Here is a 27,191-nt window from a genome sequence, read left to right on the forward strand (position 1 = left end):
CTACCCTGGTCAGTCAAGCTGTGCTTGGCCAGCTCCTTCTAATATAGGGAAGAAGAGAAGCTTATATGGATTGTAGTTTGGTGAAATGGGTAGAGGCATATCACAGTAGAATAATGATCAAAGTTGTTCAAAGAGGACTGACTTGCCTCAACTTGGTTTGCAAAAAGTTTATCCCCATCAAGAACTGAAATTATTCAAAAGGGGCCCCTATCTTAACAATGAGGGTTGAAATTATTCAAGTGGGTCATCTACCCATCTCTACAGCAACAGTTTTTTTTTTTCCAAGGGTTCCATAACACCCCTGATTCAAACTCTTTTGTCCCTTGGCTAATGAAATTCTTTATACAGAGCCTCCTGATTTAGTTTTTACAGCAATAGAAAGTGGTAACCTTAGATCTTGTGGACAGAAGAATCATCTTCTGATCCAGGCGAGAAAAATTGAAAATATTTCAATTCACAAATAAAGTAAATGTGAATTTAATATAGTAGAAAATAATGGTGCATATTTGCTTGTGTTACTGAAAAGAATTACAACTTCTGTCTAAAACCTGGCATGAATCTAGTACTGATTCAAAAAACGTAATAGTCTTTTGATAAAGTGAAATTATGTTAAAATGGTCTAAACCACTACGGTGCTTTATTCCTTTAACTGTATTCTCTAAGAAGTGGGGGAAAAAAATTGAAAAGGAATCACCTTTAAACACCTCCCCCCCCCCCCCTCCTTCGTGCATTTGGCTTTAAGTGGCTTTTGAAGGGAGTATCTCCAGTCAAGAAACTTCTAGCTATCATGCAGAGATGACCAGAATGAAGAACTGGCTGACCGATTAACTATTAACTACTCTCAATAGGATTAGATAATTAAGGACATTGATGACCATTAATTAGAAGGAGGGCTCCTTAATTTGTCTCTTGATAGGGCCCTTTCAATGATTTATAGGTTAGGGCTACTTACAATTGTGAAGAGAAAGCAAAAAAAAAAAAAAAAAAAAAAGGGAGAGAACCCTTAAGTTACCTTATCAAGTGGCCAGCTAAAGAGGGCAGAGGGTCAAATAAGGGCCAAAGTGGTCACTTAAGGGTGAAGTCCCAAACACCAAAGCAGTGCCAAGCCACATTGACCGTCATTTGGAGATGAAGTTAAAAATATGCTAATTTATTGGTGGCAATTCTCTCTTTTATGGTTTCAAGCAGTTAAGACAAGTGGCTTGCTTAAGAGCTTTTCATTTGAAAAGAGATTAAACAAAATGGTTTGTCAGGACTGCTTGGCTGTTTTATGTCTTTGTTAAAAAAAAATGCTCAGACTGTACCAATGACTATCATATTATCCAAAAAGCCATCTCCCTTCTCTGAACATTTAGTTAATTAATAAATACATCAACTCTAATTGCTTAATAGTTCTACGTTCATTTGCTCTTTAGCAAGATTAAAATGAAATACATCTTTTGTATTACTCCCTTCCATCAGGACCGTCTGTATAAAGGTCAGAGGAAAAAAGTTTAAATTTAGTAGAAAATTTACTAAAGGACATTAGTGTAAGTGATACTGTGTTTAAAATGACATAAAAGAGCTAAAGGTGATTTCAGTAATGCAAAGAAAATGGTTTCTGAATACTGATAAGGACACTTATCCCTCATGCTACACACAATTTTAGGCAGCATTATACATTAAAGTCCCTCAACTGGGGTAACAACATGTAGCTATTTTCCCACACGCTAACACAAGTAAGAGTAAGTCATTAACATTTAATTAAACATGCTCCTGACATCCTCAGAAATACGCATGTTATGCTTTGTTACTGAAGGTTGTGGCCTACTTCCTATGTACATTTTAAAACAAAATAAACTGTTTATGCATAATCTGATTTGGTACAACTAGAGAGACATTCTTAATTTGACTACATATTAAAAGTAATATTTTATAAAACTGTTCTAAATAGGTGAACCACAATTAAATGAACATTAACAAAAGTTAAAGTATTTCACAAAACTAAAAGATAGGAATTAGCTCCACCTTTTGGGTTCTAAATAGTGAAACAAAACTGTTTCTCTTACCTCAATGGTGAACAGCTTCCTTTTTAATCTAAAAGCAAGGTCCTTCGTGCCTGACACATCACAGATCAAGCTATTAAGCCGAGGAATCTGGTGCACATGAATCAAACCTTGTGGAAAGGAAAAGTAAAAGGAGGAAAAAATGTAAGAAAATGCTGTCATCCAGATGCATAAATTAAAGAGTCTTACAGCAGAATTCTGTATATTTACACACACTCATCCTCCCCTTTTTAAACTGCAGCTTACTACCAGGAGCAATGAAGCAAACGGTGCGATTATACTCATGTAATCAAGCAGAATAAGATAAACAGAAATCCTTGTGCGAGGAAAACTAATTGCACTTTGGTACAGAAGTACAGATGTAAAGAGGGATCTTAATACTTGTCAAAACTACAGCCGGTTTGTGTGTGATTTTCTCTTGTATTTACAGTAAGCAAATATGGCTATCACCTTGCATGCTGCCCACGGCACCACTGAGTGATCTTTATTTTATTAAATGCACCAGTAAGCAGCCAGCAAAACAAGGCTTATGGGTTACTGATAACCAGTGAAGCTGTAATGAAAAGTATTTAATTTTGCACCTTCTAAAAGTGTTGTGGTACACGGCATTTTAGAGCACACTCTTTGATAAATTTTAACCCCTACATCATCCCTACAAAAATGAATTTTCTACATGTAAGACCTTTACATAGCTGTTCTGATTTTTTATAACAACACTAGGTACACTGCTAGCTCTGCATTCCGTCAGTTGAAACTCAAACTGATTTTTTCTGACAAGGACGCTGGATGGTTTTTGTTCAGCCTAATACAGTGTCTGAACAACCTAGGGGTCATTTTCCACAGTTGAAAACTAAGAATATTCTACAATGCTCTCAATTACTGGCCTACATTTGATATTCACAAATTCAAGGTGTCTACATGAAAACATTGCAGAGGCAAATTCAATATTACATAGAAGAGCTCTATCGCTTGAAAATGGCTACTGCGAGGAAATAAATTAAGACCAGTGTGGGGTATTTTTCAAATTTTTACTTTTTGTTAAGTGGAATTACAGAAGATAAAGAGGAAAAGTTTCATACACTTTTAAATAGAGTTTTACAAATACTACCCTATTTAAAAAAGTCTTCTAAATCCTTGGGAAAATGTTATAAAAATAATCAAAAACCTCTTTTTCCATTCAATGAATTCTAAGAATTATTTACATAGTTCAAAATGTGACCATAATGTACAGGTAGAGCAGCTCCACCACAAACAGAGCTGTAAAATATAATTATACACATTTAATAAAGGGATATCTGCACCATCTTCAATCTTTACTTACTTTTCACAAGTTTAATGCAAAACTGTAGGCTTTAAAACAAAACAATAAATTTAGGATTTATTCATAAATGCAGCAATGTCATCAAAACATTCTATTGAACTTTGTCTATAGGCAGAGCCTTGTGTTATCTGCAGCGAATAATGCATCTTTTACAAAGAAATTTTCAGGAAAAGAAACCACATCCCTAAACCATTGGAAAAATTTCAATCGTATAAAATCTGATCAATTTTTAGGATTTTAGATAAAGAGTACCTATAAGAAAATAAAACCCAGTAAAGCTTTTATGTTTAGTATTATTTATTGGGACAAAAAAACAAAACGTATTTAACATGAGTTCTTAAAGGAAATACAGGATAGGAAAGGCATATATTTTCTTAAAGACCTCCTTCACTATTAAGATAAGTTCTATTATATTAAATTAACAGAACTGTATTAGAATGCAAAAATGCCACGTAGGGCCTATACAATAGGCAAATTATTTTTGCAGTAGCTTTTGTTCATTTTTTCAGCCACTCTTTTCTAATAATCAAATGTACATTCTTTTCTTTTCTTTCTTTTAAAAAAAGGTTTGCTCTGATTTATGAAACTGCAGCCTGAACACATACAGTAGTATAAAGTGTTCTTCAATACCATTTCTGCTTCATTTTCTGTGCTCTAGCATGGAAAAACATTGCCACATTTTCACATGCTTACAGCAGGCTTCAAATAGGCAGTTCAGTCTTTAGACTAGAGGTTTCCATGGAACTACAGTAGTATCACAATAATAATAGCGGTAATTTATGCGCACACAGATCACCACTCTGGATTAGCTAAAACTGTTTGTTATTCACTGCTTAGGCTATGCATATCTTCTAATCTTTCAGAATTTAAATAGTTCTGCTACCCAAACTTTTATAAATCTTTGTTAACTGAACCCAATGATTAAACACTGTTACACATGTTGAAAATAAGTCACCAGAAAGACTGGGTGGAATAATAAGTTTCTGTACAAAAATGAGTTTCATATTTATTTTTACCTTCACTCATTTCCATACTCAATACCTTTGAAGGAAGAACTGCCATAATTAAAAACAGTAAACAGTAAATCATCATCTTCAAACACAAAGTTTTGCATACTGCATCATTTAGTACTTCACTCGCTTAAATATATCATGTTTTTTCACATTCTCTATTTAAAACTTGGCAGATCAGAAATATTGATTTCATGACAAGTTCAGCTCACTGGTCAGATGATTGCCAAGCCTCCCCTGCATGTGAATTCCCCAAAGCCTGCCTGTTGAGATATACATCTGATTGAGCCATGCCTCAGTAATATGGCTTGACAACATGCAAGGAGTTGCCATGTTTCCTTTGCAGTCTTAATGCACTTTACTGAAAAATTGCCTAACTCAAGATTGGTTAGCAAGGAGTAACATTTAAGAGGTATATTCCAAAATGAAATCAAATGCTACTTTATAGTAGATACTCCAATAGGAGAGTAAGATGCTAAGTGCCCTAGAAGCACTCCATGCAGACTTTTTGCATTTCTAAAGATGGAACTTACCCTGGTAATCCTTGTATAATGGATTGGTTTCTGTCTCAGAGCCGATAAATGATTCAAGACCAACTACCATATCTGACAAGTTTGTTACACGTTCCATAATTGCTTTATTCTGTAAAACATGGAAACAAAATATACATCCTCTGTGACGAAAAAGATAATTAATGTTCTGAGAGTAGTAAGTCTGTCTTCTAATGACAAACTGAAGTGAAAATAGGTCATCAATACCTAAAAATAACCAGAAACTAAAAAAGCTTCTAGTAACCTGCATCTAAGGGAAAACAACTAAGATGATATGGAGAGAGAGCTGACTCAGAACTAAATTCCATACTTTTTCTAAATCTTCATTTTGATTTATGCATTTATTCATATTTAGAAAGATTTTCAAAGGCATACATAGCATTAGGCAGCTAACTTTCATTGACTTTCAACTACCACTTGTCCCTTTGAAAATCTCATCAACTGAAAAATGTATTAAAACATGGTATTGCAGTATTTTCCAAAATGCATTACTTGATTACATGTTTTAGAATAGTATAAAAAGATAAAGAATATCATTAATAATAAGCAAAATATTTTTCCAATCATTTTTGTTTTTCTTCTGAATCAGAAAGTACACTGTGGCACATATAAATCCAAAAAACAGTAGTACCTATTTCCATTTCTCAATATATTTTCGGTTTAGTAGTGATATTTTGGGCTTAAATCTCCTTTGATATCTGAGAGTGTATCGTCACATGTATCCTAAAATCAGGATGTACTGTTTGCACATTAATGCAATACTGAATTTTACAAGACAGAGAAATATGCATATTGGATACCAGAATGGAAACCTCCATATTAAACTGAAGAACAAAATGTGCTTAAGAGATTCTTTGTAGATACCACTAAATGATGAGCAGTAAAATATGATAAAATTATGGTGAAAAGCAGAATGCTTCAACTTAATCAATGTGCTTATCTTAAAGCAGTCCCCAGAGTTTTTATACTCTGTCCTTGATAGCTGTGTACACATGCCATACCCACCTTATTTTCAGAAAGTACCAGGCCCAAATAATTACCCCCAAATACCCATTTCAGGTAGGAGGAATTAGGCCATCATCTGATTCTAAAGCCTTTTCCATATCCTGATTCTCTTTCTTAATTATGTGCCCTTCACTTAGGGAGAAAGGGCTATTGTAAATATCACCATCATGTGAGATTATCAGCTATACAAAGATTTGATATTGTATATCAGAAAATTCCCAAATGCAAACAATGATTTACATCCAATATTTAAACAAAGGTAGATCTAAATATATTGATACAGTCACAGATAAAGCATATTACACGGCAATGTATAGGGGTTTTAATTTAAAAAAATATAAAATATAAAACCCAATATCCCTCAAAATACCATATTTAACAACATAATAGCCTACTACTTGACTACTGAGACACCTGCAAAACACATGGGGAAGGTGAATATTTCTTCTTAAGGTTGGTAGGAAAGTGTCTGAAAACCATGTTTATTTCACCCCAAAAACAGCCTATTCCTGCTCCACTCAGGCCAATCTGTTCGGGGTAGCAGGACTAAACTCACCAATCCCATAATGCCCCTCCCCATGTACCTGTGGATTGCTGACCTGTCAAAGCCACCACTTGTGTAGGGCCAACATAGCCTGTTTTCACATGGAGCCAGATCTCTGTGAAGTCATTTCATGGTGAAGGGTAATTTGCTGTTGTACTGTGTCTTACTGGTTAGAAGGAAATTCTATGCAATCATTTGCACTACGATAAAGAAGTTTGACTGCATGTCTTACTCACACCATTATTACATCACACCCTAATGACACATACTACTACAGAATTACAGCTGAACTTGTGAACATTTTCACACTCCACTACTATCTGGCCAGCAATAATGCTATACATTAACCCTATATTTCAGAGGCCCTTGCTAGTGCTAATCTACAGGACAATTAGAAAAAGAAAAAGCAATTGTAGAAGTGTAGTGACCAGTGAGCTCTGAGCATCCAGACACTGGAAATTCTAGAATTTTGTCTAAACCAGGTTCTTTGGCAGGCTATGAATATTATTTTTATTGTATTACCAAGCTGCCCAAAAACACCACATAGATATTAACAAATACAAACTAAACTAATAGTAAAGGAAGAAATAAACTCGTAATCATACTATACCTAAAAACAAAAAGGAGTACTTGTGGCACCTTAGAGACTAACCAATTTATTTGAGCATAAGCTTTCGTGAGCATATGCATCCGATGAAGTGAGCTGTAGCTCACGAAAGCTTATGCTCAAATAAATGGGTTAGTCTCTAAGGTGCCACAAGTACTCCTTTTCTTTTTGTGAATACAGACTAACACGGCTGTTACTCTGATACCTAAAAACAGTTATCAAAGGCCATTACATGCTCATTTTGGTAAACTGTATGTTATAAATGGTGTGGTAAAGCTATTTTACGTACAGAAGATGCTCAGGCATCAGCAAGACTACCACAATATGCAAAGAAATGGAAATTATAAAAATAACAGCCACTCATTTTGGAACGGTCAGGAGAGCATTTAAGTACATGTTTAAGTCCATGCTTACTTAGGACAGCACTTAAGCATGTTTAACTTTTAGTTGATAGTTAAGTCCGACTGGCTTCAATGGGATTTAAGAAAATGCTTTAAGTTAAGTTCATGCTCAAGTGCCGGCTTGAATAGGTTTGCTTTCCTGGAGTGGAGCTTTTTTGTTCAAGTCAGCTTTGTTTTAAAATATACCAAAGCATTCTTCTGGTTTGGGGGATGAATACATTTTATGCATAGAACTGTCATAACACAAACATGTTTCTTTCTGTGGCATTGTTGACAAAGATCTGTTTATATCACATATTTTCCAGTTTTCAAAGTTCAGCATATTAATGTCCAATCAATGCTTATGTCAGCACACAGATAGTTGTGATGTATGGCATGCTGACATAAAACACACAAATCACATTGCCCCATCTGGGCTTGAAAATTTAACAGAGCTCCAAATCTTCCTTCAACCCTATACAAATCTCCCACCAGCTTCTGGCGGAAACTTGGCAGGTCTGGAGATGAGCCATGGCATGGCTAGGAATGGAGCCAGGACAGAAGAGAATCAGGAAACTAGTTTGCTGGCAACTAGGAGAGGCATTGTTTTAAATTACATAAAACAATCCTGGAAAGTTCTCTGATTTACTAGATGCTTTGCAATTTTTCTAAATTAGTTACTTCAGCCAAAATGTAATTATTATAGCAACAAGGTAGCAATCCTATAGTGAATGGGTATTCCATTCTACTCTAGATTCTAATCATAACTGCAGCCAGAAATTCTCTTCTCGACTGAAATTTGTAATGCTTGGTCTCAAGCCAAATATGTGTGTGTGTGGGGGGGGGGGGGGGGGAGGGGGCAGGGACGGGAGAGGGGAGGTGTATTTTGTTTTAAATCTGAAGAAAATCCATTTAGTCATTATTAAATATGAGTGTGAACAAAATATACTGTAACTTATAGGATTTTTTTCTTCTCAGACAATTCCAAAGTTGCTTTGTCATATTCCTTCATTCTTGGCATTTATGTAGTCCTCAGTCACTCCGTATGTTTATTTTTTAAAGAAATATTTTTCAAGAAATTGGGGATGAATTAAAATGATGTATGGACCATAAGCATATATGGAATTCTACTGCCATATAAATATATAGGGCCATATATGTTGAGTTTGCATATGCACATTATTTTCATGGGACTATAGACTTCTGGAATCACCCCCTCACCTACCAAAAAAAAAAAAAAAAAAAGTTCAAGCAGTCCTGGTTCATCAGGATTAACTACTTAGAGAAAATCAACTACTTTGACCCACTTTGCTACCCCTAGTTTGCAAATCCTACTAGTTCCCTTCTCATTATGAGCCTCAACCTTCCTTCCAGAAGTCAAACATTTCCCAGGTTCCAAATAGCCATCAGTTCCAGACAGCACAAACCTATGTTTTGCTTTGTACTTTCCCATTTTAAAAGAAATTAAAAAGCAGGAAAACGGAATGCAATACATTATTTTAAATTCTCATTCTTAGTATTGCACTGATTGAACATAGGTGAAAACTAAAAAATTAAGCTTCTTAAAGTAACATCAGCTTTTCTACACTGGATTTATACATAAAGTTATACATTTAAACAGGAACATTAGTAATTCACATTACAGATGTGTCATGAAGCCTACTTAACTGCATTGTGACAACTTTAAATTTACAAAGTTAAAGATATTCAGAAACTTAAATTTTCATTATGGTCTTTGTATGAAGATAATTTTTGACATTGAATTCTATGCTCCATTTGAAATTAAGGACTGGAATACTATGTCTCTTTCCAAACAAAGGTTAGAAGTGTCCTTTGGTGAGAGGGACTTCATTTGGTGATCACCCCGCTGAAAGACATTGCAGTTACCCCAACATTAAGTTTCTTTAAATCATGATATAGGGTGTATATATTGAATCAAAATCAAATTAAAAAAAGTTTTAAAAGTGTTTCATTATCTACGTAGGTTAATTAAAGAAACCACAGAATAATTAGAAATGGATGTACAAAACTATTTAAAACAATGAATTAACATACAGTTCATATGCAGCATAGCCCTGGATAAGAGTACAAAACTTTCAGTCATTCAACATTTACATTTTAGCTGCTTTTGTCCATGGTATTTAGTTGGTAGATTTCAGCATAACAAGCAAAGGAATACTAGTTATTATCCCCACAGACTGGGGATACTCCCATAAAAGTTTGTAGCTGAACAGGCATTATTTGATAATGGACGTGTAAGCGATTGTAGGTCTCCATAGTAGTTAAATCTGTAGTTGTATGCATTTCTGCCATCACCAATAGGTGATTCTTTAAAATCCTGACCCTTTACAGAAAAGGATATGAAACGTACAGAAATAAATCAGAAGGAGCCAGGTTAGGCAAAAATAATTAATTAGTGTTTGACTTTTGAACTAAAAGCAGATTTAGATGTACTTTCCCTAAGCCTTTAGCACAGCATCCAAAGTAGACTATGACTATTACAATCATGTGTTTATTTCTCACGCATTACCTTCTCTGTCATGGAGCTGAATTAACTAGTGATACTATAGCAGTTGTAACCTAAGATAGGGCAGTAAGAAAAACAAGCTCGGTGTAATCCTTAGAATAAATAAATCTTGACATTTTCTGAAAGGTTATGTGTGCAATAATATGGTAATACCTGCACAATATATCAGCACTTACCACTTGTCATTACTGCTTAATCCCCAAAGTACAGCTGAATCGAAAGGATAAATTATTAATACTTAAACAACTAAATTATTTATCTCCATTTGTTATTAATTACCGCTACTAAAAATCATAAAATTACCCATATAATTTAGATCATCAATAAAAATTAAAGAATGCTTTTAAAAGTTTCCCCTCCCTAAACTATCACTTGGCTATTTTCCAATAGAAAAGAGAAAACAAGGCTATTTTTCAATTAGAGATTAGATTTTGGTACTAATTTTATAACGATACAATACTTGTTTTACCATTTATAAATCCATGAAATAAGAGAAATTTTTAAAGTGGTCTATTTTAAATAAGTATATTAACTATAATTAAAAATTGTAGCAAGTACAAATGCTGCATTTATTTTGTTTTAAGGCTGAATTTGCATTTCTTGCAGTGCTTGGAGATCAAAAATTCCTACTAACTTTTTTCTGCATTTTTGATGCAGAAAGAATTTGGGATCAGGCCACTGATATGTAAAAATCTATTTATCAAATGGATTAAGCACCTCTACAACAGCTGGTAAATGGCAGAAGCCCTGAAAAATATATTCCAGGGGATTTCCACAAATCTGTGTGGCCTTCTGAAATGAACATACAAGATTAAGGCCCTAACTCAGCAATTTGATGCAGACCGCCATCTTGTGAAGAGCCCTACACTGCCTTCACTAGGATTATGACCAGGTGTAGGGGACTACTGACATAGATCTGATGGCAAAGGCCTTACTTATTGTTCATATGTTCCCTAATTTTTGTTTGCACTCATGTCAAGTTTATACTGGTTTACAATCATACTATGAATAGTTTTCAAATAATTTCATGTGCCCAACAGAAGAAAAGAAAAGCAAGAATACTTATAGTAAAAACTCACACACCTAAACACATTAGATATCTTCATCAAAAATGGTAAGGGAATGTGGAAGGTATCATTTGACCAAAGCATAAGAGTAGTATTAATTATGAATTTTGTTTTTGTGTTATTCTGTTAGAGCTTCTTTTAATAATGATGTTATTAATTTTAATACCTTACGTGTATATAATATCTTTCATCTGTAGAGCAATGTGCTTTACAAAAAAAATTAATTAACTGTGACAACACCCACGTGAGGTAGACAAGGAAATATATTTTCACATACCACTGAAATGCAGCCACGTCTGTGACAGGACACAGAATTGAATTCAGTAGTGCACATTAACACTAACAGTGCACATTAGCAGTAAGGGGTTAATACCATAATTGAAAATACTGGATATATCCAAAGTAAAAATTTAGCTAGGAGATCAGAATTAAAACACCCAACTCCTACTGCATGTGTCATGGGATGAATATGAGTTGTCAGGGCCTATTTATATTGTTATATATATTGTTATAACCTGCACCATCATAGACTCTGAAAACTCTACAACATTAAAAATATTTTTAGTTATCTTCTAGAAGGAAGACCTCCACAGCTTCCTTATAGTGAGTAGATCTGGTGATTAATTTCCAGCAGAAGTGTGTCGGGCATGTTTGACTAAGTTATTTTGGGAAACATCCACATTAGCAGTTGAGTTTTACAACTTGCTTTAAAAGGTGGTGAAATTTAGGGCCTAGCCTTATCTCTAGTGGGAGTTCCATAATCATAGAACTTGCACCAAAACCTTCAAACCTTGTCTATATTCCAGAGTTCCACCTCAGCACAAGCAGATGTGGCAAGGAGAGGAGCTAAAAAAAAGCAGTCACTGAGCTATCAGGGCCTTATCCACTTAAGATCCTAACACAGCCTCAACTATAAAATATAAAGACCTTGAAACAGAAACAGAATTGAATTGGCATCTGTCTCAGAGTGTGGAGCACACATAGCGTAGGGAGAACAGATGTGTTCCTGTTCCTGAATCTTGCTCATTTGGCAAGCTTCTGCATACTGTGCCAACTGCAACTTCCAAGGTCTTTTAGGGTCAGCCCTACATATAGTACAGTAGTCCACTCTGGAAATGACAATGGCATGTATCACTTTCAGTAAGCTTGCATTTCAGGAAAAATGGTCAATCAAAAGTCCAGCTGAAGATAATAGAGGCATTTATAGCTTCTGCTGCTCTCTGGACATTCAGAAATAATGAATAGTCTAGTAGTTTCCCTTCATCCAATCATCACACAATGAAAGGAACTACAGAAGAAGTCCAGACCTGCAAGACGTGTAGAACCAGGGGACATCTATATATTGATGGCACTTGAGTTTGTAGAGCATGAGTCTCTCACCCAGTAGTCTTACATAGATTTTGAGTAAGAAAGGCAACAAAAATTCAGGATATCACTTCACAATTCTGCAGCGGAGAACACTTGGGGAAGAGGAAGAGCTAACCATCACTATCCCTTAAAACCAGTGTGAACTATATAGGTGGAAGTCACTGTTAGAGTTTTACTATCACCGCCTTCTCAATAATCCTATGCAGGAAAGAGAAGTTTAAGAATAGATGACAATTTCTGGAATCGTTCTTGAACCTATTTAAGAGTTACAAGTACATTGCCCTCTGTCAAGGGATCATTAACTAGCTTTGATGTTATCAGTAACAGATCCAGACATCCTTCAAAGATTTTCACCAATCAGGAGAGACAGGAATTCATTTGGTATGTAATGGCATTGATGTCACCCAATAGCTTTATAATTTCCTGAGGGACTGATCCAAACTTGGTTTGAGAAGGTAGTATTAGTATGCTTTCTCCCTTACACTCTGGTTCTACTTCAGCAGGACTAATGAGACTAAACCAGCAGCAGCTGATCTCTTCAATGTCAAGATGAAAGCTCTGAACGACGGGAAACCCCTACTCTGCTACTGGGCATAGAGAATCCTTGTTAGTTAGCCAGTTCACTATTCAAAACAGTTCCACTGATCACAACTTCACAGCTGCTATGAAAGGCGAGTGACTTTCTTGTTTGCCTTACATACATGGCATAGAAACATATACACACTTTGAGCTCAAACTGACTGGTTTCAGCTTTGGTTTTCTTTTTCCTTCTTATTTCATGTGCCAAAAGCCATTGGTGAAATACAGGGATCTATCTGTACAGTACATTCGTATGATAGGGCGCTCAACAAGACAAATAAAGTTACTATTGCAGCATATAAAATCTATTTACATAAGACTTTTCATCCGTTGATCTTAAAGTGCTTTACAAAGGCAGGTTAGCACCAGAAGCCTAATTGTAAGATAAGTAAACAAGTAGAAAGAAGTCAAGTGACTTGTCAAAGCCATGGAGCCAGTCAATGGGAGTGCTGGGAACAGAACTTGGGTTTCTTGATTCTATATCTGGTGCCCTATGTGCTAGATCACGCAACTTCCTATTAAGCACAATGCACAGAACTCATTAGTTCTCTTCAGAGAGAGAACAAATTTTTGCCCCCATTTATAAACTATGGCTCTGAACATGCAATAAGCTCTGCGTGAGCAGCCCCCTGCACCTGCATGGAGTGCTGATAAAGTCGATGATTGCATAACTTCAGTAGATTTCCTATTACACAGTTTTAGTATGTTAATAATATGCTATCTTCTAAACTCTGTCTCTACACTGAATATATTTCACATACAGTAAATTTAAGTAGTGCAATTGTTCATCTATACTATAGAAAGGCATTTGATGGAAACGACTGTATGTTATTTATATTTTGCTAATTGTCTGGAAAATGTAATATTGACACTGTGACTTTGAACAGTTTTTTTAAAAACAAGAATCCTATGCTACAAGTTGTTCATAGCAAGCTATAAAATATGCATGTGAAATTTTAACTCGGCTCATCTAACAACCACATTTTGAATCTGTTTTTTCATTCTATATTTGAAAATCATAACAAAATTGCTGAACAGCATGTATTTCAAACTGCGTGACTTAAGGAAATCTTTAATATTCTCGTTGGGAATTGTTCATTATAGAAACAGGATTAAAAGGATGATGACCCAAAAAAATGCATCTTTTGTTCTCATTTTGACTGAAAAAATTCACTGTGGTATGTTTACCAATTTAGAAATGGCTGGATTTTCTGCAACATCAGATCCTTAAATGATCCTTAAATGGAATGTATGTAATTCACAGATAATCAAAGCACAGTTCTTGCCTACATAAATAATTACTAATACATAAATCTCAAACAGAGCATGGAGCTCTTTTTGTAATCAAGTGGCAGGTTAAAAATAATAAAGTTTAAAATAATTTTACACTAATCCCTTATTGAGTATAAAATTATAGGCTGTCATCAGGAGCAGGCTGGCAAAACTAGGTCCAGATGGGAGACTGCTGGGAAAAAAGCTGAGGTAGGTGGGAAAATGATTGGAAGCTGATGAAGACATGACTGCTCCCTCTGCTGGCAAGGCCCTCACCTGCTTTAATTTTTAACTAATGACTAGCGTTTCTTTAATTATTTAGGATATAGCCAATAAATAATGCACAATGTTCCTTCCTCAGTCTGTTGCTGTGCGTTTGCACATTTTTGAACTCATGGTGCCCTATTTTACTAGAATAATTTGTTATAACATAAGGACTCACATGGTTATCAAGATACCATTACTGATATTATATTTTAACTGCACTCAGCACAGAAGATGATAATATTCTATTTACCTTTATAAAAATACTGATTCTGTTTTTTAAAAAGCAATGTGTATTTCATGTTTAATTTGCACACTTCATAATACTATGATTGTATATCTGTATTCTGTACTTGCTCATCATTTTACAGTAATGAGATAACATAAAAAGAAACAGTCTACCATACAGACATACAGAATTGCATATGTCACACCAAAACAGCATAGTTCTAGCACTAATATATCTGATAATTTAATATCAGAGCTCATGTGCATTATACATCTTTGAACAGGAAGTTTTTAGAGCTTTTTACACTAAAACTTCCTAAAATATACACAAAAATGTATTCTTTACTTGATTTGCAATGTATTTTAATAGTTGCAGTAAGAACATTTTATTAAAAATCTGTTCCAGAAATCTGGCCTACAATCAGAATCTCCCAGAACAGGAGGGATCAGCTTTTTCGCCCACTGTTCTCATCTGAATCCTGGCTGAAAAGCTACTCCAGCTCCCAGGTTTCCAGAAGGCTCCATCCCAGGAATCCTCGCCTGCCATTTGGTTTGCTGATTTTAATCTCACAGGACTGTCTTACAGTGGTTCCACTATGCTGAACTGGCACTTGCTTCTAGAAGTGAGTTATTATTAAACTTGTAGGTCAATTGTGGCACTAACAACTCTTTGGAAGCTTTCAGCCACAGTGTACAATTTGCTGGTCTAATTAAATATTAATTCTAAGTGTTACATTTTGTGGCTAAGAGCTTTTATTTTCCATCATCAGTCTGGAAGAGAAAGAGGTTACAAGGCTAATTTAATCTTTTTTCCCCTAGCATTAAAGCTTAACTACATAGGGCACAAAAACATCATTAAAGATGTAGCATTCCTTTATATTACAATTATCATGTAATTAATAGAGCAGGTCTAAAACAGAAAGATGTAAATTGAGAGCTGATCTAGAAACTTCAGCTTTTAAAACAACATCAACAGTTCATATATAAAATGTCACTGTAACAAACTATTGCACATTTTAGAATGCCATTCTTCACAGAAAATACATGTACAACAATTTAAATAGAAAGTAGGCTAACACAAATTGTTGTCATTTATACTGACAGACAACACACAAAAAAGATTTAAAACAACATTTGCCTGGCCTTATTACAAAAGCCTATCATACTATTTATGTAAAAAGCTAACATCACTTTAGAAAAATATAAACAGGACCTAACAAAATTATTTGCTAAAAGCAGATAATACATCCTGAATTTTTTTAAGTTTCCTTTCCTCGTTTTTGTTATCACTGTCCAAATGGGCTCAAAAATAAGCCCCCTCCCTTCTGCTTCATGACAGTTGTGTCCACGCCTGGACACTGGGCATTATATTAACTACTTAGTCCAGCAGCCAAAAGATTCCATATGCTGGAACAGATGACTATCTCCATACTGTGATGGGACATTTAACTATTTAGATCTATGCTGCATTTGAAAACTTTAGGCCTAAATTTTGTTTCAATTTTTTTTAAAAGCTGTCCAATCTTTAAAATTATTTTCAGAGTAGATGGATACATAAAGTAAAATGTTACTATGCTGCATTTAATCATTTGTTTTAGTTTTATGATTTGTTTAGAGTTTTATTTTAGAAAACCAAATCGTACCCACTTTTCTATATACAAAGGTGCATACACACATTGCATACAGAAGATGGTCATAATTGTGATGGTGAGGAGTGCCATTTTGCCATAAATAGGTACACATATACTTTGCCTATTCTGCCATAAATAGGTACACATATACTTCTGAAGGGAAAAAAGTCTGAAACAAGACATAAGCAATATAATATAATGTATATGCACACGTCTATTTCCATATGTTGCGTGACAGTCTTTGGTTATAGTATATATGAGCCACTTAAGCCGCAATAAATATATAGTTATGAAGAAAGCAAAAATAAGTCAAGTATATATGGTATCTATGATCCAAATAGCCAAAAGAGGATCCCTATAAAGTGGCTACCAGATGGAAAAAACAGTATATACTCTGGTAGCCACTTTATACTGATTGTATGAAAGTACAAAATGCTACAATTTCTTCTGTAACTTAACAAGTGAATGTAACAAACACATATTATTTGAAAACAAAACTATTTACAGCAACATGATTTAATTTTAAATTATATGTTTTCTTCAAGCCTCTATTTGACCTTAATTTTTAATAAGCTTTTATACGTGTAGAAAAAAATAGTATCCAGAAGAATATCTGTGTACCTGAAAATGGTTTAGAACAAGGATGATTATCAACCTAGCATATCTGCATCATAAATCCATGATACTATACACTTCTCTGTATGGTTGTTACTTTAGAATATTTTCTACATGTGATTGTGTATTCAATATTAAATCAACACAATAAAATGTAACAAACTTACAACTCTCATACTTTCCATTTTGAAGATTGTTAAAAGGTTGTTAAGCTGAGGTATAAAAGTTGTATGACTGATGGTTGTGGCACAAATTTCTACATAATGGGCACATTTCATGTTATTCAACATTTTATACTTGTGAACTCACAAAATATGTTAGTTCTACAGCATGGAATCATTCTTAGATCTTGTTTTAAGAATAAAGATTTCACACAGACAGTCTCAAGCTGTAGGAGTTCACATCTCATAATCTTATATTATTTGTAGTAGTAGCAGGTTCTAAAGCACTCTCTTGCTTGATTTATAGAGTTTAGCTGCTAAAATACTCAGCATGGACACAAAAGCCTATGGATGTGAAAAGGTTTGTTTCTGATTTTTTTCTACACTGAAACATACTGTAACATGTATTCACTTCAGTGAATTCAAAGCACCAGCACATTAATATTGTAGGAGATTAATTTTTAAACGTATCAGATGAAATAAAGAAAATACCACACTAAACAGAACCTCATTAGACTCTCTCAAGAGGAGTACTATAACAAGGCTTATTCATACTTTTCATTAGTCAATTAATTTCCCCTGGTACATGCTGACTAATACGGTTGGTGGCAGTTCTTTCCAATGAGGTGGCTTCATATTTAAAAGAAGGGACATCTGTAATGAAAGAACTGAGATTCTTTCAAGGAACAAATTGATATCATCATAATTTATCTGATCATCACATATTCAAAAGTTTGCTTGTGCACTTGACTGACATGGAACTTGCCACAAATGTATAAAAAGCTGCTGTAACTAATATTTTGGGGAAAAACTTGACACTGGATTTGCAACAAAGTATGACAAGGTAACTAATTACATAATTTCTAGTAATTTTTGAAAAAAAATTAACAGGCAGACTTTTTAGTTTCTATCTATCTACTTTACCCTTAGGGCTTCCAACAGTGCCCATCACTGTAGCATTAGAGTCCTTTGTATTATCTGCTACTGCATAAATACTTTTGCTATGATTGTACTCTAGAACGAGCAAATTATCAAAATACAACATAATAAAATATCTCACTCATTTTTATGTAATTTCTCAAATTTGGAAAGCTTGAAGAACAGTCCACTTGATCATCAGTTATTTTAAAAATTGACATTCTCCCTTCTTAAATGTGCAACTGCATTTCACAGGCACAGTGCATTTTCAAGCAGCGATGGAAAAACTTGAAAAGTAACCGTCCATAACTATATAAATCATAATTCATAAGAATATCAATATTTATTACCTGACAGACTGTTTCAGATAAGAGTGCTTTCAATCACTACAAAATATCAATCAAGTAAAACTTGTCACACATCATGCAAATAAACTGGGTACATTTTTAGTGTCATTTCTGAAATTCCTCTGCCAACATAATGTACTCCTACATTATTCAGTCAAGAAATATGAAGTGAGAAATGTCTTTTTTTTGTCAAGCACACAGTTTTCCACTAGAAATCTCTGCAACTGTAAACACTATTACAGATGACTATGTTCTATGGTGGATTATAATTTTATCAAATAATTCTGAAAAAAAAATCTTCAAAAATTCTGATTCCTTGAAAATAATGTTGCACATGTCAGAAAAAGTTTGGAACTTTTAAGTGACTCTGCCATCAACAGGCAGCCTTTGAGTTACTTAGGAGTAGGGAAGACTGAGAAACTTCAGAAGGACCTATCAAACCTAGGTGAATGAAAATCATATAACAGCAGATGAAATTCAAAGTTGATAAATACAAGGTAATGAATACTTGAAGGAGTAGCCTGAACTACTCATATATATCGCTGGGTTCTAAATCACTGAGGAAAAAACTGCGTATTATTGTGGATAGTTCAATGAAAATCACTGTTCACTGTCCAGTGGTGGTTAAAAGAGCCAAAAACATTGTTAGAACGTCTAAACAACTGGTTAATAATGGTAGCTATATAAATCAAAAGGCATGAAGAGTGACTTAAGAAGACTGGGACTGTTTAAGAAGTAGATTAATAGGAGGTAACATGAGGGAGACATACAAAATAATGGATAACATACAGAGAAAGTAAATTGAATGGTCCTATTCACTGGCTCACAATTCAAGAACAAGGGGATATTCAATTAAATGGAAAGGCAACAAATTTAAATACTGAACAAATACACTAAACATAATTCACTTGTAGAACTCATTGCCAGAGTATATCATTGACGCCAAGCACTTAGAAGGATTAAAAAAATAACTAAACATTTATAAGAATAAGAATTTCCATAGTAACATTAGGTAGAATTATTTTTAAAATATAAGCAACAGAAACCTCATGCTTTAAGGTATAAACTAACCACCAACTGGTGGGATTGTGAAGAAACTTTCCCCACTGAAATGTTATTCAATAAGTTGTCAACTATAGGTTTTTTTGCACCTTTGTTTGGAGCCCTGGTACAGGCCATTGTCTGAGACAGGATAGTTAGAACAGACAGACCACTAATGTGATCTGCTTTAAAATTCCTATATTTCTAAGAAGAAACTTGTTAAAATTTAAAACCGATCAATGGGGGGTTATTTTCGTTATGGTCACAGCATGGAAACAGAAATAAGATTCTATTGTAGCTTGAAACTTATTTATCATTTAAAATGTACCCCCATGTAAATTACATATATAAATGCAATTTCCCTTTCAGAATCAGCTATCAAACTATTTAGCAGACAAAAGATAATTTAGTCAAAATCTGATAGAAATGGAATAGCAGTAAAGTGAATAATTCTGTAGCGTTTAACACACTTTATGAAAAATGTGCATTATATAGCGTTTTGACTTTTAGATTTGACCAAAAAAAACATAAGCTAAATATAATGATATATTCTTGGTAATATCAAATTTAACAGGTGTATAGAAATACACTTGAAGTACATGTTTTCATTTTTTTTTAAAAAAAACAAACACCGTACTTTACTTTTTTAATCCACTAAGAAACACCAGCAATGGCATTGCGAGTAGTCGAGTTGTGAGACTGTGAACAGCTGCTGTTATTATAACTAAAGGTCTGCCTACTGCTTGAGCCTGAGAGACCACATGTTCAGCTGTCCTCTCATCTTGCCATCCTCACCAATTAACTATTAACATGGAGGGCTGTACACATGCTCTCGGGGGCTCTTTAACAGGCTTCTTGGAGAGTGGAACAACTACACAGCAGGGCTCTGGGAACTGAGTAATGTGGGATATAGGGAACCTTTAGCAGCTTTGCTCCTCCTAATGACAGTTCACTCTAGTGCTTAAAAGAGGATGCATTAAGTATAATCATTTTCACAACTGTTCAATGCAATCTATGGGAGCAGATACTGCAAAAAGACTAAAGTTTCTAGGTTTTTTTCCAGAATACTTGAGCTTTTATTGTGGAGTAGACATGTTAAATTGGACAGCAAAGTTACAGAATACTAATGTATATGAGATTTTATTTCAATCTTAACTACATAATTCAATTAGGCAGGTGCATTTTACGGATTATGGAATTGCACAACAGAACTCATCACTAGTCCTAACAAGTAAATTTATCTGAAGTGCACACACAACATATTAGATCCAAACTTTTTAGTTGCCCTTCGCAATGTTAGTTTGAAAAGTCACATTTTAACATCAGTTCTGAATCAACCTCACTATTTTTTCTTTACAATTTCCTTAACTATGTGTTGCTTGCCTACAATGAAATTAAACATAGGAAGTAAGCCAAAACTGTGAGAACAGCTAATCATCAATGTACAAGCCTGAAAGAATGTTAAGAACTAAAAATTGAAAGCTGATTGGCTGCTTTACTGACATAATCTGCTAGAAAGGACAAATACAACAGAAAGTAAATATACTAGAGCAAAATTCTGTCCTTGCATGGGTGTAAATCAAGGCAGATTTTACTCCACTGTATGTAAACATGAAGAGAAAATAATAAATGCCTCAATTCCTGATCCTGCAAGTACATAGGTCTGGGAGTGTTCAGCACGACACACTTCACTGACCAGTGCTGGTATCTCTTTCAAATTTAGAAAAAACAGTGTTTTGTCCCAGTTTTGGTACATTTTTGAAGACTCTGTTAAACTGAAGGAGCCACTAGTTAACCTGAGCTGCCTAAACTGAGTGTGCTGACTGAGGGAATGTGCCTTAGGATCAGCTCCCTCCACCTTACCCGGCATATGTTGCCCCGTTGCCCTCCCCTCCCCCCCAGGCATATAGTGGCCAGATTAATTGAAAGACATGAAATCCTATGGCATATGACAGCAATCTCAACTTCCCAGATATGTTTTGGGGGGGAAAAGGAGGAGATCCTGTTTTTTATAAATGTTCAGAGACATTTCTTGTCACCTCATACTGCTCAAAGACTCCCAGGCACACTTTTCTGATTCCCCCAACAAAACTCTCCTAAGTAAACTCTTCCCTCACACACCTAGCTTCTCAGTATACAGACATATTTCATGCAATTAAGTTTTAACAATTCATCCCCTGCCCTGAACCCAAGTACCAACTTTCTGGCCCAATTTACAGTATATATCTCAATTCTGCCAGTTCTCTTCTTCACTTTCCAGGTCAGGTCCTCTAGTCTAATCCATGTCCCACTCATTCACCAGCATTTCACTGTTCTTTCTATGCACCTCATCACTGTCTCACACTCACATCAGATTCCAAATTTCTCTATGCATTCTCTTTTTCCTAATATGGTCTGCTATAAAACACTAACATTTGCACCATAAGGCCCTCATTATCTTCTGCCACTCCTCCTCGCTGTTTTCAACTCCTACATTTCTTCACCTCATTTACTCATTAGTAGGAAGATCCAGGACACTTAGGCAGAAGCAGTCTTTGCAGAAGACTTTGGGGCCCTTGTCCCATCAGTTCTAATTTCAAGAACTGTCTAAGGAATTACCATTCATAACTGCTCATATGCCAGACCTGATGTTCAATTTAGAGAGGAGGGAGAGCAGAAAAAGGACCTGCGCCAATGTTGAGGAAGTCATGTCAAGAGAAACAGCAAAGGGACACACTGATCCATTCCCTTACCATCCCTTCTGTTGGCTAGGGAAAACTCAACTCTACTGACACACTGTGGTGGAGGAGCAGATACATCCACAGACTCAGGGTGTCAAGTGAATGGCAAGCAAAATGTGAAAATGTGCTAGGGAATGTGGCATGCATGTATATACAGGAGATCATAGAGGGACGCAGGAGAGAGTCTGGATGAACAGGGAGAATGTAGGGAGAATGTGTGGGGTAGGAGACTAAGACATAAAACTCCTTGCATTGGGACAATTTGAAACCACTGTGCCTTTAGCTAAAATACAATTGGAATGGGAAGGTTTAAAAGGTATTTTAAATGTTAGGATATTGGATACCATTCCAGCAGATGTGTTGGTTGGTAATGATATACTGTCTGTGTCCAAAGCTGAAAATATAATAACTTGTAGTAATACGGAATATAGCTCAATGGTATAGCAGCTGAGGTGGGGAGACGACATTTCCAGCTCCTGCTCAGCAGAAAATGGCAGCGTGTCTCTTGGAGCATGTGGGGTGGGAAAGCGGTTGGGGGGGGGGGTGGTGGTGTCACCTTATGTACCTCAGACAACTCTTTGTGCTAGCAGAAGCCAAGAATTTATAGCAGAAAAGAGAGCACGCCCCTCCCTAGAAAGCATATGGGAAATCATCCTCAGTGGGACCCCATCTAAGGAAAACGGGAAGGTTTTTTGCAGAAGAGGGAAAACTATAGAGAGACCCCTTTGGGGAATAACAAAAGTCCTGGGGAAGCTTATAAACAACTGATTGTGCCTCCTATCATGGGAAGTTAATGTTGTCAGTCCATGACTGCCCTAGTGCAGGTCACTCAGATTTCAGAGAGGACACATGAGAAGTTAAAGAAGAATTTTTATTGACCAAATATTCAGACTGAGGTCACAGACCACTGTAGGTTTTGTAACTTATGCCTGAAGCACAAGAGGGCTCCACAAGGCTCCCCTACGCTGCTTACCTGTAATGGGAGGCATTTTTTTAGGCTGGCTGTGGATATTGTTGGCCCTATGCCCCGGCCAACCCAGAGGGGAAAGAAATATATTTTGGTAGCAGTGGACTTCGCCACTAGATACCCAGAGGCAGTTGCTCTGTCTAATAGAGGCTGACACAACAGCTAAAGCTTTGCTCTCTATATTCAGCCGAGTAGTTTTCCCAAAGGATACTGTATCATATTGGGGGTCAAATTTCATGTCCCAGTTATTTAGTGAATTATAGTGAATATGTGGGGTACAACAGCTGAGATCTGCCCCATAGCACCCAGAAACAAATGGATTAGTTGAAAGGTTCAACAGAAGTCTAAGGTCTATGCTGGGAATGAATGTAAACACAAGGGAAAGTAACTGGAATGAAATGCTACCCCCTATGCTATTTGCTTGTAGGGAGGCACCCCAAGAGTCCACAGGCTTTGCCCCATTTAATCTTCTGTATGGGAGAAAGGTCACAGGTCATCAGGATCTCATTAGGGATTCTTGGGAGGATGGCTCTGAAGCAGAGGGGGAACCACTGACTAAACATGTACAGCAGTTCAGAAAGGAGTTAAGGGACATGATGGAAGTAGTTCAAATGAACCTCACTAAAAGCCATGCTACACAGAAGGCATAGTATGGCCACAATGCTTGTGAATGCTTGTTAGAGTGGGGTCTTGGTGATGTTACTCACTGTAAAAAGGTACAAAATGCGAAACTCATAGAGGGACCTTCTGAGATTGTGGAAAGGATTAATGAGGTCCCTTGCAACATAAAGACCCCACAGCAAGGTTGCTTCACAGATTCTGCATGCTAATAGATTTAAAGTCTATCACAATGCAGAAGACATTATGGACATGTTGTGCTGAGGAGGATTCTGAGACAATAAATCTCATCAATTTGATAGCTGAATGCCATGGTGACACATCACTAGAGAACACTGAGGTATATAAAGAGTTAACACAAACTGAAAGGGCAGAAATTTTGACTGTGCTGCAAACTCATAAGCAGGTGTTCTCTAGCATACCAGGTCTGACTCATAGGATGGTCCATCAGATTGACACTGTGCTAATCTGATTTTGGATATACCAATTCCAGAGCTTAATGCTCTCTTTTTATGTAGTATACAGTGGTCACATTGTCCAACATGATCTAAACATGCTGTGCACAGAGGCAGGCTTTTTGTAGGCATTTTGTACTACTGGCGTTTGAGGGATTAAATGTGTAAATTTGACTCCTGTTGGGATCATGAACCTTGAGCCACATAATCATCCAGATGTACTCCTCAGCCCAATAGAGATGTTGTGTTGCAACAAAAGTGGACTTTTCTAGGTTTGCTTGAAGTCCTAAGGATTGAAGGAGGTTATATAGAGAGGACCACTGATTGTACCTTTTGGTATGATAAACCAGTAGCAGACAGTCATCTAGGTAAGGAAATACAGGGTTGCTCTGGTGGCATAGTGTGCTGCTACCACGGACAACACCTTTGTGAAAATTCTGGGAGTTGTCAAGAGGCTGAAGGGAAGAACTTTGTACTGATAATGATCCAGGCCCACCATGAAGCACAGGAATATCTTGTGTGTTGGATGAATGCCTATATGGAAATAGGCATTTTTCAAATCAAGAGCTGCAAACTGGTTGCCTTTATTTAGTGAGGGGATTTTAGAGGTCAGGGTGGTTCATCCTGAATAGCATATGAAGACATTCAGTTGTCTGAGATCCAGGATGGGTCTCCAGCTTCCCTTCTTTTTTGGGAACAAGGAAACATCCAGAATAAAAACCTCTCCCTCCAAGTTGAGGAAGCACAGGTTCTATAGCCTCTAGCTGGATCAAAGGGATTCTACCACCTGTTTGAGAAGTATTGTCACAGTGCTTTTTCCTCAGATATAGCGTCACCTAATATTAAAAATATTTTTATTTTGTAATACTGAGAGTTAGGAAAGAGGAAATCTGAAACTGAAGGCATACACCAGAGGAGTGTTGATACACCTCCAGTCACACTGGCAACATGTGAAAAATGGAAATGGTTGTGATTTTCAGGAGCACTGAGTGCCTGTAACACCAATTTAACAGGAATTGCAGGCACTCATCAGCTTTGAAAATTGCAATGTTGACATGAGAGGCATATATTTAAACATTGAATGTTTGTTAACCATAGTCCTATCAAATTTATGCATAACTCTATTCACTGTTTTTTCTTTTATGAGCTGCAGCACTTTTTACAGAAGAAGGTTTTCACATTTGTCCTTTTACTAAAAACTATTGTTCCAGAAAATAAATTAAGACTTAGTATACTTCTTAGTATACTTATTATTACCCCTCCCATTTTACAGCTGGGAAAATTACTCAGAGACAGATTAACTGACTTTCTTGTGATCACGTTGGAAATTTATGGCAGAATTAGGGAGCAAACCCAGATCTCCCAGTTCTAGTTTTACTGCCTTTTGAAATCAGTGGGAATGCAGCACTTTGCCTAGCAGAATTGGACCTTCTATAACAGAGGTGGGCAAACTATGGCCGGGGGCCACATCCGGCCCGTGGGACCGTCATGCCCAGCCCTTGAGCTCCCGGCCGGGAAGGCTAGCCCCCCGGCCCTTCCCATGCTGTTCCCCCTCCCCTTCAGCCTCAGCTCACCGTGCCGCCCACACTCTGGCCGGCGGGGCTGCGAGCTCCTGCTCGGCAGCACGGCGGCGTGGCTGGCTCTGGCCAGGAGGCGTGGCTGCCAGACATTCTGCTTTGAGCGGCACGGTAAGGGGGCGGGGAGCGGGGAGGTTGGATAAGGGGCAGGGGGTCCCGGGGGTAGTCAGGGGACAGTTGGATGGGGTGGGGGTTCGGGCGCAGTCTAGGGATGGGAAACGCGGTCGGGGCGGGAGGAGGGGTTGGATAGGCGTGGAAGTCCCAGGGGGCCTGTCAGGGAGTGGGGTGTGGTTAGGGAGTGGGGAGTCCCGGGAGGGGGCGGTCAGGGGGCGGGAAGTGGGAGGGGGCAGTCAGGGGGCGGGAAGTGGGAGGGGGAAGAGGCCAGGCTGTTTGGGGAGGCACAGCCTTCCCTACGCCGCCCTCTATACAGTTTTGGAACCCTGATGTGGCCCTCAGGCCAAAGAGTTTGCCCACCCCTGTTCTATAAGTTCTGCGTCTTTTATTTTATATATATTAAAGTCATATGACAGCTATACCTGTATCTAAGCCATCACAATATTCAGGTGTTTCTAGATTATGCAATGTATTGCTACATCACAAAAGCACAGAAGAAATGTGGTAACATTATTTTAAATCTATCTTTAAAACACAAGATGCTAAGCTGAAGGATGCCTATTTGGAATGTCTTAAATTGGTTTTATTCTCTTGGTTCACTCAAAAAGTTTATGAATTATTTTTATTTGCTAGTAATTACTGAAAGATAAATTCAGCATCTAAATAATGTTGAAGATCCTACTGTATGTCAGAGGAAAATATAATACATGAGGTAAAATTTCATCTAGAAATCAATTTGCTACTGATGCAAAACAAATGCAACAGGATGCAATTTTCAAAATCATTCAAGACACTTCAATCCATTTTGCTCATTAAGTGTCCACTAACTCATTAACTTTTTTTGTGCATACTAAACCATGTACAACAAATTATGGAAAGAAGCAATTATAATATTCCTACCTGGATAAGATGGGCTGGCACTGTGATTATGCAGGCTGACAAAGACATTCTGAGGAGACCACGGAGAATATACAGAAACTTTGTGAGGCTATGAATATCTTCCGGATTATCAGCGCAACAAACGTCATCTCCCCACAACACTGAACCAAGGCTCTGAATTCCTATCCGCAGAATATTTTTTTGTTTTTTCTAGAGAAGATGAAAAAAAAATAGAATGACTAATTTTTATTTCTCACATTAAGAGGAAAAACACCTTGCATCAAATGGATAGGTAATTTTTAGAACTTCTGTAATTTATATTATGTATGCCCATAGTAACTAAATACTTTGAAGTAAGCATGTGATAGCATAAGAGAGCC

The 27,191-nt window shown here is 36.5% G+C and overlaps 1 protein-coding gene across 4 annotated transcripts in view; it reads right to left on the reverse strand.

Annotated features, from left to right (window-relative positions):
• ELP4 (elongator acetyltransferase complex subunit 4) overlaps positions 1 to 27,191 on the reverse strand; it is a 262,283-nt gene that overhangs the window by 142,051 nt on the left and 93,041 nt on the right. For all 4 annotated transcript variants that reach the window (XM_077818467.1, XM_077818470.1, XM_077818468.1 and 1 more), the window contains 3 exons: positions 26,833 to 27,021; positions 4,910 to 5,018; positions 2,049 to 2,155 (listed from right to left, as the gene is read on the reverse strand). In XM_077818467.1, coding sequence (XP_077674593.1) covers positions 2,049 to 2,155; positions 4,910 to 5,018; positions 26,833 to 27,021 — 405 coding nt within the window. The remainder of the gene's footprint in view (positions 1 to 2,048; positions 2,156 to 4,909; positions 5,019 to 26,832; positions 27,022 to 27,191) is intronic.

This window comes from Eretmochelys imbricata, chromosome 6 (genome assembly GCF_965152235.1).
Source record: "Eretmochelys imbricata isolate rEreImb1 chromosome 6, rEreImb1.hap1, whole genome shotgun sequence".
In the NCBI taxonomy this organism is placed as follows: Eukaryota; Metazoa; Chordata; order Testudines; family Cheloniidae; genus Eretmochelys; species Eretmochelys imbricata.